Genomic DNA, 13,982 nt, shown 5'->3' on the forward strand with positions numbered 1-13,982 from the left:
TATTAGCCGAGGCATAGAATATAAGAGCAAGGAGGTTATGATGGAGCTGTATAAAACACTGGTTAGGCCACAGCTGGAGTACTGTGTGCAGTTCTGGTCGCCACACTACAGGAAGGATGTGATCGCTTTGGAGAGGGTGCAGAGGAGATTCACCAGGATGTTACCAGGGCTGGAGCGCTTCAGCTATGAAGAGAGACTGGGAAGATTGGGTTTGTTTTCCTTGGAGCAGAGGAGGCTGAGGGGGGACATGATTGAGGTGTACAAAATTATGAGGGGCACAGATAGGATGGATACTAAGGAGCTTTTTCCCTTCGTTGAGGGTTCTATAACAAGGGGACATAGATTCAAGGTAAAAGGCGGGAGGTTTAGAGGGGATTTGAGAAATAACTTTTTCACCCAGAGGGTGGTTGGAGTCTGGAACTCACTGCCCGAAAGGGTTGTGGAGGCAGGAACCCTCACAACATTCAAGAAGCATTTGGATGAGCACTTGAAATGCCATAGCATACAAGGCTACGGACCAAATGCTGGAATATGGGATTAGAGTAGACAGGGCTTGATGGCCGGCGCGGACACGATGGGCCGAAGGGCCTCTATCCGTGCTGTATAACTCTATGACTCTATGACTCTAGGACTGTGCGGTGGTCACTCCTACCAATACTGTCATGGACAGATGCATTTGCGACAGGTAGATTGGTGAGGACGAGGTCAAGTAAGTTTTCCCCTCGTGTTGGTTCGCTCACCACCTGCCGCAGGCCCAGTCTAGCAGCTATGTCCTTCAGGACTCGGCCAGCTCGGTCAGTAGTGGTGCTACCGAGCCACTCTTGGTGATGGACATTGAAGTCCCCCACCCAGAGTACATTCTGTGCCCTTTCTACCCTCAGTGCTTCCTCCAAGTGGTGCTCAACATGGAGGAGGACTGATTCATCAGCTGAGGGAGGACCGTAGGTGGTAATCAGCAGGAGGTTTCCTTGCCCATGTTTGACCTGATGCCATGAGATTTCATGGGGTCCAGAGTCAATGTTGAGGACTCCCAGGGCCACTCCCTCCTGACTGTATATCACTGTACCGCCACCTCTGGTGGGTCTGTCCTGCCGGTGGGACAGGACATACCCAGGGATGGTGATGGAAGAGTCTGGGATGTTGGCAGAAAGATATGATTCTGTCAGTATGGCTATGTCAGGCTGTTGCTTGACTAGTCTGTGGGACAGCTCTCCCAATTTTGGCACAAGTCCCCAGATGTTCGTAAGGAGGACCTTGCAGGGTCGACTGGGCTTGGTGTTTTGCCGTTGTCGTGTCCGGTGCCTAGTGGTCCGTCCGGTTTTATTCTTAGTATGACTTTTCGTAGCGAGATTTTACAACTGAGTGGCTTGCTAGGCCATTTCAGAGGGCAATTAAGAATCAACCACATTGCTGTGGGTCTGGAGTCACATATAGGCCAGACCGGGTAAGGACGGCAGGTTTCCTTCCCTAAAGGACATTAGTGAACCAGATGGGTTTTTACGACAATCCGGTAGTTTCATGGCCATCATTACTGATACTAGTATTTTAATTCCAGATTTTTATTTAATTAATTGAATTTAATTAATTGAATTTAATTAATTGAATTTAAATTCGCCAGCTGCCGTGGCGGGATTTGAACTCATGACTCTGGATTTTAGTCCAGGCCTCTGGATTACTAGCCCAGTAACATAACCACTATGCTACCGTACCCTACTATGGGATGGGTATGTTGGAATTTCGGCGGTGAGTTGGCGCTTGGAGTGGGGAACATCTGTTGGAATACTGCGCTCGTGCGACAGTCTGTATCCTGTGTGTCAGCCTTCTTTTTTGCTTTCCTTCGGCTGTTGGATCTTGTTCTGTTTGCCCAACCTTTCCCGTTTCCATTTCAGACCTGCCTTACCATCCACTACCTCAGCTATTCACACATTCACTATCTCTTAAATTTTTTTATTATGCTCCTTCCTAACATTGCAGGTTAATATCACATTATGCATTTAACTATCTCCCGTTTTCCTTTTAAGCACTTACACACCAGCCTACGCATACTTCCTCTCTCATGTGAACTTGTTCTTTTTCTCCCCCTTCCCTTTGTTCTGTTTCTTTTAAATACTGTTCTATGATTCTATGTTCCTCTTTCTGTTCTGACAAAGAGTTACAGCTCAAAAGTTAACTTGTCTCTTTTCTCCACAGATGCTACATAGGAACAGGAGTATGCCATTCAGCTCCATGAACCTGTTCAGCCATTCAATTAGATCATCTGTACTTTAACTCCATTTACCTGCCTTTGATCCATATCCCTTGATATCCTTACATAATAAAAATCTATCACTCTCATTGTTGAAAATTTCAATTGACCCAATATCCACAGATTTTTGGGGGACAGAATTCCAGATTTCCACTACACTTTGCATGAAAAATGCTTCCTGATTTCACTTCTGAATGGCCTGCCGAGTGTTTCCAGTTTTTTTGGCTTTTGTAAAAGCATATGTACTGCTCCACGTTGCTGCCTTACAAATGGTTTCAAGGGGAACCTCCTTGCTTACTGATCTAAGAAATGGACACTGTATGTTTAGAATGTGCTCTAACTTTCCCCAATGCATCCTACCCTATTAGATAAAACAGAAGTTGGATTTTACCGAGTGGAGGATGGGAAATATCCATCCATATCAAACAGAATAATTCACTTTTTGGCCTTACCTTCAATTTTCTTCTTGCATTAAATTTTCTCAGTTGTTCCACAGTTTCAGGGAGGTGAATTTTGTATGCGTAACGATCTCGTTCCTGAAATACATTAGGTATGATTTAAAGCCTTTAGTTGTAACTTGAATTGGGAAGTTAAGTAGTTATTTTGTACACTATTTTCTCCTAAACTCTCATTGTTGCTGAGCTCCTCTGAGCTGAAATTTAATAGCTTTGTAAGATAGTGTGCTGGTTGCTCTAAGTTATTAGTCTTCTGATCAGACGGTCTCAAATTTGCCCTCGGTTTTCCAATGCAGGAATGGAATAAAATGCTCAACTCTCAAAACTGTGAAAAGGCACTTCTGCAAAGACTTCTTCTATATACCATATTAGACAGTCAAAAACAAGTACCAATGTTACATCATTGAAAGTACCCTTAATTGTTGGACCAATTGCAAATAATTTATTCATTGTACTAAAAACATAATGTAGAAATTAGTCAACTGAAATTGGGAAATTATCTCATGACCAATTTGGAGACAAAAATTGCTTTCCAAAAATATCCATGTGAATGGTATCTTCAACTGCATAAAAAGATGGCTGTGTCTAAACTAGAACACTAATTTGAGATAACTTTAAAAAAAATCACCTTAAGCCAAGGATGGTTGAGTGCTTCATAAACAGTTATCCTTTCTGCAGGATCCAACATGAGCATACGACGCACCAGATCCTTTGCACTCTCCGAGATATGGACCCATTGCCTTGGGTTCATCTGTATGAAAAGGATTGTGAGAAACACTCAGCTGACGTTGCGACTTTTCCATCATTAACAGTAAAATTGCAACTTTCCTGTCATCTCTTCCATTCAATAGTTGCACAAATATAATCCTCAACACTACACTCTTAACATGTTAGACAATAGGAAAGTTGTAATTTGTGAAAAGTTATTATTTTTAAAGAGTTGTATAAACACTAATAAAAGATAACACATAGTTAAGAGATAGTGAGAAGCCTGAGGCACAAAAATAATGAAAAAGATAGAATTCTACTACTTATGCTTAAGAATAAGTATAAAGATGTATGTCTGCATCAGTGTTTGGTGGAGTAACTCAGAAAGTGGATGCCATGAGACAAAAATTCAGATTTACCTTATGTTTTCCTTTAATAATAGCATCGAACAATCTTTCCTTTGTTCCATAAAATGGCAAACAACCACTAAGAAGAATAAAAAGTATCACTCCGCAACCCCAAACATCGACTGGTTTTCCATATGGTTCTCTTTTGACAACTTCTGGTGCCATGAAATGTGGCGTTCCTACACGACCTAAGTAGAAACATAAAAAAAAGTAAAGGGCAACTCTGAAAGCCATGTCATTTATATCATGAGTCCCCTTGAAAGAATGGACTATTACATGGTGTCAGACTGCAATCACTCAAGTGTCGATCAAAGATGGAAAGGGAAGGAATAACACACAACACAAGGGTTGTGAGATATTAGTGTACAAATACTTAACATGTTTGCTTGAAATTCCTCTCTGCTATTTTAGTGGTGACATCAACCCATTGATTTTACACAGGGTTAAAGCCTCTGCTAAAATTGCAAAGGGGAGAATTTCAGATGAACATGTTTATGCACTAGTATCCCACAATATAAATTCAAGGACTAGGTTCTTCATTTTTGAGTAAGGAAAGCCCAAAAAACCTAAATTAATTTACCTGGACTGTGATTATCTTATGGAGGATAGCAAATTCTTCTGTATTTAATGATCCAAAATAACTTGGTATCCTGTGTAGTTCTTGTAGTGTTATCCAGTAAGTTATGTCAGATATGTGCAATGTAAGCAAAAGCTGCGAGGAGAGCGCGTTGATTGAGTGTAAACAGTGAGGGAACCAGTCCAGTCTGGTGGGGACTGCCTATAAGAACAAAAAACTAGGATGGGGAGAAAGGTGGAAACCATATCAGAAGCACTTCTGAACAAAGCATTGTCATTACTATCAGAATCTGAGTCTATTCTAATAGAACATCTAACAAAACATGGTGGCAGTAATTATGTTTTTTTTGTCAAAGGATTGTGGAAATTTAAACCAGATTCTGCCAGGGACTACATGAGCAATAAAATATAAAATATGGCCTACAAATTAAGGAGAGTAGAGGCATAGCTTGAAAGTGCACATAAATGGCTTCTTTCCACTATAACTAACCAGGGAAATTTGATTTCAGTAAGCCAAAAGAATGGGCAAGAAGGACAAACCAAACTGAAAGATTTAGAATTGCTTCAGACTTAGACTAGACAAACAAACCAAACTAGATTAATACAGTAATATATCCAATAGATGAAGTAACTAGGGATATTTTGTGCACTTTTCAACTTCCTGAGAGTGACTTGGGAAATTATAAATAGGCACTAGATAGAGTGGGGGAAAAAACATTGCGAAAGAGCTAAATTCAACCAGGAGAATGGGATGAAAGAGAATCCGTAGACAGGTTTGTTGCAACTCTATACTATCTTTCTGAACACTGGTTATAATACTTAGTATGAGAAGATAATAACTGACTGTTTGTAATGGGACTATGAGATGAGACACTGTAAGAGATTGCAGTAAGACCCTAAATTATCCATTGATAAAGCAAGAATTCAAGTGATGCAGTTAAGAAGCAACATAATTAATCAGGCAGCAAGGTGAGCAAATACTGATTGGTTGAAAACGTGGGGGAGATTACAACAGACTGGGCAAACACTCCACAGACGTCTAATCCCAAGTAGAACTAAAGGGAAAGAGAAAAACTCAGAAATAACGAACCTGTGTAAATTGTAGGAGATTGCAAGTACATACCAGACACTGATTCCCGACTAGAAGGGCACAGTCACATTTTGGTCTTTAACTGTATTGCCTGTACCGGATTTTTAAATTTACAATATTTTCTGTAATGCTAGATTCACATAATAAGGGTTAGCTCTCAAGGCCTCACAGTATCTTTTATCAACATTAGGCCAGCTACCTGGTTCTCATTGAAACAATGCTGATTTGCATATTAATTAATAAACAAAAAGGGGATCAATGTGTACAATTTCAAACATTTCATTTCTATTGTGTTGAAATGATTCCTTTGCGACATCCAAGTGGCTATGTATCTTCTTATTGCATTCAGCCAGGGAGAGGCTTAGCTAAGACGCACATTTGGGTGCTTTGTCTTCCCCATTAAAGGGAAGATGTTTCAATCAGGGGGGGTAACTCTGAATGACATCTCAGCAAACACCTGACCACAGAGACTGCAGACATCAGTCTGTCAGGCTCCAGCAGAACTAAGGAAGCCAAAAGTTTGTTTTCAAAATATGAGGCTAATTCCAGATTCTTGCAAATTCAGCCAATAGAATCCATTCTTCTTATGACTTTTATCACACCCTTTAGGCTTTCCATTTCAATCTGACTTCTTTTTGGTAGCTCTTATGTTCCAGTCATTTCCAGAAGTTTGTCAATGCTGCTGTAAGACTTCCAAAGGGTTTCATGCATGATGGATGATATTCTAGAATACAGAGAGACCCAGTCATATCATGACTGATGTCTCAGGTCTGTCTTAAAGAAATTGCAAGAGAAAGGAATTGCAATGAATGATGAGTGTTAATTCTTAAAGGTCAAAATCACATTTCAGCAGTTAAAGTGCACCTTGACAAGACTATCTTCAATCTACATTCAACCATGAATGTGAGTGATCTTCATCATTTTCTGAGAATGGTAAGCCAGTTAAACAACCTTCGAGATGGCAAAAGCAAAAACAAAATATGGATACAGAGTAGTGAGCAACAGTAAGCATTCCAAGAGATAAAGAAAGAACTAAATACCATACGGATAGTATATGATCGGGAGAGGAAAAATCTGCGCCTCTGCCAATATATTTTTGTATAGATTACATCATGCATTAGGGCCACCCTACCATAGAACTACCAGCAAGGGCAATGGCTTTCATTAGCATATGCCTCAATGAGTACACAGAAGAAAATTGCACACAAACTCTTGGATGTGGAAGGGCTTTCACATGAATACTGATTGTAAGATTCTAGGAGTAGGGGGCAAAGTCTAAAAATTAGAGCCAGATCTTTCAGGAGTGAGATTAGAAAATATTTCGACACACAAAAGGTGGTAGGAGTTTGGAACTCTCTTCTGCAAACAGTAATTGATGCTAGCTCAATTGCTAAATTTAAATCTGAGATAGATAGCTTTTTGGCAACCAAAGGTATTAAGGGATATGGGCCAAAGGCAGGTATATGGAGTTAGATCACAGATCAGCTATGATCTTATCAAATGGCAGAGCAGGCTTGAGGGGCTGAATGGCCTACTCCTGTTCCTATATTCCTATGTTCCTATAAGCTAGACCATAAAAATATTGACCAATTGCCTCCTAGAATGCAAAGGTTTTGCTTATATCTTCTGAGATTCTTGTACATTATTAAAAGGCATTCATATGATGATTCCTGCATCAATTTGCTCTAAAACTTTGGATAGAACACAACATACCAAGGGATCCAAATGCAGAAACAAGCTAAGCAAAGCACATTGACAGGCATGAGCAACAAACCATCAGGAGCTGTCCTAAGGAAGAAAGACACTGATTCCTTCGGTTTTGCCATACCATCCTTGGCAGAAGGTCGGAAGTGACAAGTTGAAATTTACAAGTAGGTATATATCTCACTATATATAAAAATCACCCTATTACCCCAAACTATATCTCAAACAGTGGTGACACATCTGAAGTCCATATATGCCCACCAGTGGGATGCCAGAATAAATGATTTCAGAAAACAGACTGCAGTTGTGACTGAAGAATCTGTCAAATTCCAAAAGAGTATGGTTTTACTCACCTTACAATTGGTCCTAAATGGGGGAGGAAAGAGGGGGTTGAAAAACTATGAAGAATGTACCAAATAAATTACAAGACCTGTACTTAGCTCTCGATGTATTTTCCCATGCCAATGGCTAACAAAATACATGCACACCATGGCCGAGACAGCTTGCTTGAAAACAAATGATTTGTTAGGTTATATTGTTAGTAAACTGGACATAAATATTAGACAAAAGATCCAAACAGCAACTTCTTCCATTTCTATCCCCCCATTGTATCATACACAAGAAGCAGACAGAGTGGAGAAGTTGATCAGAAAACTACATTTATTAAATAATCTCTCACATGGTAGAATACCTCTTTCTAGGGTCATCTGAAGTAGTAAAAGTGGGAAATATTTTTTATATGCTCTAAAACATCACCGAGTTTAAAAATAATGTGTAGTCAAATGGACAGGTCATTCTCCTCTCCCCATCTTCTGTTTTGTACCGTCAAACAGCCAGATGTAAGAAGACAGCTATGATATTAAAAGCATTCTGCAGAATGGATGTACGTGGAAATCCTTCTCCAGAAGTGGATGATAGGAGGATTCAAATTAGCATATGCCAAAGGCAAAGACTGTGCTAGGAGCAGAAGGAATCTAGAGGCATGTTACCAGCTAGGAAAAGGGGAAGGGGAGCATAGGGAAAGGAGGATAAGGTCTGAAATGAAGAATAAACCCTATCCATTATGACCAAAATAAAAAGTGATCATTGATCACAGCCATTTTGTCCTAATTCTTTGAATGAGGTTATCCCTTTTATTGTCCATAATTAGCAAATTCTAACAAGGAGGTTTTTGAGCATCTGTCTTGTTAAAAGTGCTAAGTTCTTCCCATTACAGTTTCTTTCCTCCAGCAGAAGCTAATTTACCACATTTGTCAACTGCCACTCATTTCTTAGGAGTTCATTACCAATGAATTTCACTGCAAAATACAAAGTTGAAGTGTGAATGGTACTGGTAGATAATGTGAAAATGTTCAGTCAATTACATTTCTTTGGCTATTCCTTGTAACTCATTCTCTATCTTAACAAAAAATCTCTGCACTTTCCCAAGCCAAGAACCAATTTCTAAATCGACAGGATTATCAAGATATATAGTCCCAGACTTCTGCCAATGCCATTCCTGAGCTGGCCGAGGTGATTCTCTGATATCTTCACATCTTTCTATGGGGAAGTATTTGCTCTGCATGGTTGAGATCAGTAATTCACAACATGGTGAATAATTTGTTAACTTGGGTCCTGTACTGGCAACTCCTTAATTAAGCTCTTTTTTACAACTCCATCCATGGCCATCCATTGCCCTTTCCTCCCCAAACTGCTCCCTTCCACTGCTTAAGATCCCCTGGTCTCATTAGTGGGTGACTTTAGCCTAAGCTACAAGTTCAAAGCTACCTGTATAGGGCATATTCTGTGTTTTTACTGTACACTTTTCAACAGCTGGCATTCTGCTCAAATTTGACTTCCCAGACTCCTGGATTGCTCCATCATCCGGATTACACTACTCTGTTGGATTACAGTGTAAGATTTGGTTGCCGTGACTCTGTTTTGCTGCTCAGATGCTTCAGGATTTAAGGTAACCTTTTCTAGCCTACAGTCCATCCTCTACCTGCTGCTGTTATCTTACGAGCTTCTGACTGTACTTCAATTCACTTCTGCTTTCTTTGCTGCTTTGGGGGACCCGGACGAAATCCATTTTCTTTGTTAGCTTCTGGATCTTATAGTGACCTCCACCATCATTGCCGCTTTCTACAAAGGATGTATTCTCTGCTGGGCGTCCTCTATTCTAATACCTGGCCTGCTCCCACATTCTCAGTTTTCTGCTCCTCATCCAGGACATTTTCATTCTACGCTGATCTAGCTCTGATCTGCTGCTGCTGGTTCCCACACAGTTCTTGATTCTGCTCCAAATGGCCTTCGCTTTGCCGCTTGCTTCCTGTAGCCACTGACTCCACTTATTCTTCAGAACTCCTTTTCCACCCTTCCCTGTACTGGGTAGAACCGGCTCTTACTGTTTACTGTGTTCCTCAACTCCATACACCTATTCCTTGGACCTGCTCCATCATCTGCTTTGATCCTGCGGATTTAACTTTCACCACCCTCGATTCGCTGGACTGCTCTCGGCCCTTGGGTTTCACTCACTCCTCAGCCGGTATACCGGATCTGCTAGTGTGCATCACTTGTCACCTCTGCTGGACCCCTGGATCAACCTATGCTGGCTCATGGTCGACTGTCCATGCCTCCATGAGTCTCCATTTTTGACAGGACAAATTCCATCTTCCAATGCTCTCCTGGACAGCCTCCCATCCTCCAATCTCTCTAAACTTCAGCTCACCAAAACTCTGCTGCCTGTATTCTAACATGGATTAAGTTCCATTTACCCATTACCACCATGCTCGCTGACATACTTTGGCTCCCAGTACCCAAACGCCTCCAATTTAAAATTCTCATCCTTGTTGTTCAAATCCCTTCTTGAACTCCCTCCCCCCCCACCTCCAACATCTTCCAGCTATAGAACCCTCCGATAACTCTGCGTTTCTCAACTCGGGCCTCTTTGTGCATTCACACTCCCTTCTCCCCACCATTCACAGCCATGCTTTCCGTTGTCTAGACCCTAAGCTCTGGAATTCTCTCCTCTTTTATGCTCTCCTTAAAACCTACTTCTTTAACCAAGCTTTTAGTCACCCCTCCTAAAATTTCCTTCTTTGGCTTGGTGTCAATTTTTGTCTGATTACTCTTCTGTGAAGCGCTTTGGGATGTTTTTCTATGCCAAAGGTGCTATATAAATGCAAGTTGCTGTTGTAATGTGTGTCAGTACCATGACACTAAGTGATATTTCAAGTTGCAATTTAATTTCAAACTTACCAAGAAATAAAGTAACTGCTCTTACCTCCAGCAACAAGCCCAGATTCTCCTAATTGAATGGCCACTCCAAACCCACCGAGTTTCACAGGTGCTGAATTTTCCTTTGAAGCAAGTAACACACAGTGTGGCTGCATAACGGAAAAAAAAACATTGACTAGTTTGTGCAAAAATAAAACTGCTACTGACAAACAGCTCATATTTTGAGATTAATTAGTATAAAAAGATTTAACTATTGGATTTGCAACTTTTAGTTGTTTTGATACTTCAAGGATGGATTAGTTCCTTTGAAAAGCTAAAGTGGACAGGGATTCACAAAATCTAAAAAACGTTGATTTCCAATTCAATATCATTACTACAGCCAAATTAAACACAATTAGAGGAGTAGCCATACAATCTTAAATTACAAAAGGACGACGTCTATATACTTAGTGGTACCGCTCATTCCACCCATTTCTTTGTGTTTAAGCTTACAAACTGCGAGTCATGGTTAGTCTAGGAGCACACTTTGTGTAGAACTTCTTCAATGGCAATACCATGGAATCTAGTATCATAAATTAGGATTCTTTCACCCATCCCTCTACTTCCATCTGTTGTGCTTCGGTGATATCACTGAAAAGTTGATTCTACACAAAATATCAGCTCTTCGGTAGGTTAGAGCATAGAATACAGGAACATAGGAAAACAGAAACAAATCTCCCTTTCTAATGTGTATGATTATGTGACATTTAAGTGAATATATAGTTCAAAGGAAAAAATCCAAGATGAGGCCTGAAAATGGCATAATTCTCAAGTATATCCCATATGTAATTAGAAGATTTAAAAAACAAGCATAAGAGAACCTGGTCCCCCAATGAGGGCTTAAGTATGAAAACATCCATTCCTGAACTTCTACTCCCATTACCTTTCTTCACCCATTGTCATTAAAAAAGCTGAAAAGGAGTGCTGAAAGCCAAGCCAGCAATGCAGTATCATGTTTCTAAGCTGCTCATAGGGGCTTTGCAGCAAAACAGTCTCAACTTTCTTTAAAATGTAGAAAACCATTTAAATAAACATTTTATAGACCAAGGCTAGAGTCTAAGGTCATTGCAGGGTCATATCTTGGACTAGCCCTTTAATTTGAAATATTTCGCTGTTTGGATGATCTGGTAAAAATAAATTAAACTTACATAACACGTACAAGGAAACAATTCTGTTGGCCACTGTATGAGGGAAGTAGCGTCTCAGACAAAATACGCAACAAAGCAGAAGAATTTCACAATAAGGTACTGGTTCGGTTCCAACCATGAATTTAGACATCCTGGCCCCGATTGTGCCACAAGCATATTCATTACAAAGACCAAATGGATCAATATCGAACTGAGATGCAGTGAGAGCTTAAATTCACCAAGACAGTTCAGAACTTTACACTTTATAACCATGTGCACGATGAGTGATCTGCAGTAATTAAACTAATAAGAAAATTAGACTGTGGTACTTGTGCAGTGGCTTTTTTTTTATTCGTTCACGGGATGTGGGCGTCGCTGGCGAGGCCAGCATTTATTGCCCATCCCTAATTGCCCTTGAGAAGGTGGTGGTGAGCCGCCTTCTTGAACCGCTGCAGTCCGTGTGGTGACGGTTCTCCCACAGTGCTGTTAGGAAGGGAGTTCCAGGATTTTGACCCAGCGACAATGAAGGAACGGCGATATATTTCCAAGTCGGGATGGTGTGTGACTTGGAGGGGAACGTGCAGGTGGTGTTGTTCCCATGTACCTGCTGCTCTTGTCCTTCTAGGTGGTAGAGGTCACGGGTTTGGGAGGTGCTGTCGAAGAAGCCTTGGCGAGTTGCTGCAGTGCATCCTGTGGATGGTGCACACTGCAGCCACAGTGCGCCGGTGGTGAAGGGAGTGAACGTTTAGGGTGGTGGATGGGGTGCCAATCAAGCGGGCTGCTTTATCTTGGATGGTGTCGAGCTTCTTGAGTGTTGTTGGAGCTGCACTCATCCAGGCAAGTGGAGAGTATTCCATCACACTCCTGACTTGTGCCTTGTAGATGGTGGAAAGGCTTCTACTGGCTGACTGTCCTTTGGCTTTGTGAAAAATGAAGCTGAAGCAGTTTATGGACCATTGAACTCTTTCAGCTTGATATACACTCTAATTATATCTGAAAGAACTCATAAGGAAATATAAATGAACCAGAATAGCTTTGCTATAGGTTGCTGTCACTTCTGCACCAAAGAATCTCGAGCAAATTTTAAAAAAAAGTTGGGATAATACTGTAAATTAACAAATTGGCTGCAGATTCCTCAGATTACATTTTATAATAAGCAAAAATTTTCTAAATCTCTGAAATAACATGATGAACCTTCAGTAAAAAAGTATTCAAATGGTTTTGTTGAGCAGCTTCTGGCATTAACCACACATAGCAGTTTCCTCAGTCACAAGTGTAAAAAAACCACAAAGTCATTAGTGAATAGCTTTAACGTGTGTCAACATGCAAAACATATAGAATCATACAGCACAGGAGGACGTTGTATCTGTGCTGGCTCTTTGAAAGAGCTATCTAATAAGTCCCACTCTCCTACTCTTTCCCCAAAGCCCTGCAAATTTCTCCTTTTCAAGTATATGTCCAATTCCCTTTCGAAAGTTACTACTGAATCTGCTTCCATCACCTTTTCAGGCAGTGCATTCCAGATCATAACATCTCACTGTGTAAAAAAAAGTCACATTTCCCCCCCCTGGATTTTTTGCCGATTATCTAAAATCTGTGTCCTCTGGTTACTGACCCTCCTGCCAATGGAAACAGTTTCTCCTTATCTACTCTATCAAAAGTGCTCATAAATTTCCCCGTAACCTTCTCTGCTCTAAGGAGAACAATCCCAGCTTCTCCAGTCTCTCCACATAATTGAAGTCTCTCATCCCTGGTACCATTATGGTAAATCTCCTCTGCGCCCTCTCCAAGACCTTGACATCCTTCCTAAAATGTGGTGCCCAGAATTGGACACAATACTGCAGCTGAGGCCTAACCAGTGTTTTGTAAAGGTTTACTATAACTTCGATAACTATATCTTCTGTTCCTGTATAACAGCCCTAAAACATACAAGTAAGAAGAATACACGAGGAAAAAATATATGTAGACCTTTCCAATCCGTTTTCTTAGGAGAAAGAGACACAGGATGCCCAAGAAAATGGATGATAAAGGTCTATGTGTGATCTTCTGTCATTTCACTTATACATTTTTGACCATAATGGGAAGTTAGCAATGCCCACTTGGCATTGTTCCCATCTCCAGGACATGTAGGGGGGGGGAAAAAAAAATTGTTATGGCCTATTATCGGGTGTAGGTAGCACAATCCGCTATTAACCCAGCCCGATGGCCCCAACGCAGGCAGCATGTGAATTTCGAGCTGCCTGCTACTTACCAGGATAGCTTTGTGCATCCAGTGCTACCCATGCTGCTGAGAGGCTGAACGGAGAACGAGGAAGCTGGAAATGGTCCGTGCTCAGTGCATGTCATCAGCAGCCTGCACCTCTTAAAGGTGCAGGTGCACATTTTAAATGGGACAAGCTCAGTCCACTCGGAGTA

At 40.9% G+C, this 13,982-nt stretch overlaps 1 protein-coding gene across 2 annotated transcripts in view; it reads right to left on the reverse strand.

Annotated features, from left to right (window-relative positions):
* The window catches only part of caska (calcium/calmodulin-dependent serine protein kinase a), a 399,989-nt gene that overhangs the window by 169,500 nt on the left and 216,507 nt on the right, over nt 1–13,982 (reverse strand). For both annotated transcript variants that reach the window (XM_067992893.1, XM_067992892.1), the window contains exons 6-9: nt 10,448–10,550; nt 3,828–4,003; nt 3,329–3,451; nt 2,698–2,781 (exon numbers count right to left, since the gene is read on the reverse strand). In XM_067992893.1, coding sequence (XP_067848994.1) covers nt 2,698–2,781; nt 3,329–3,451; nt 3,828–4,003; nt 10,448–10,550 — 486 coding nt within the window. The remainder of the gene's footprint in view (nt 1–2,697; nt 2,782–3,328; nt 3,452–3,827; nt 4,004–10,447; nt 10,551–13,982) is intronic.

Source organism: Heptranchias perlo, chromosome 11 (assembly GCF_035084215.1).
Source record: "Heptranchias perlo isolate sHepPer1 chromosome 11, sHepPer1.hap1, whole genome shotgun sequence".
In the NCBI taxonomy this organism is placed as follows: domain Eukaryota; kingdom Metazoa; phylum Chordata; class Chondrichthyes; order Hexanchiformes; family Hexanchidae; genus Heptranchias; species Heptranchias perlo.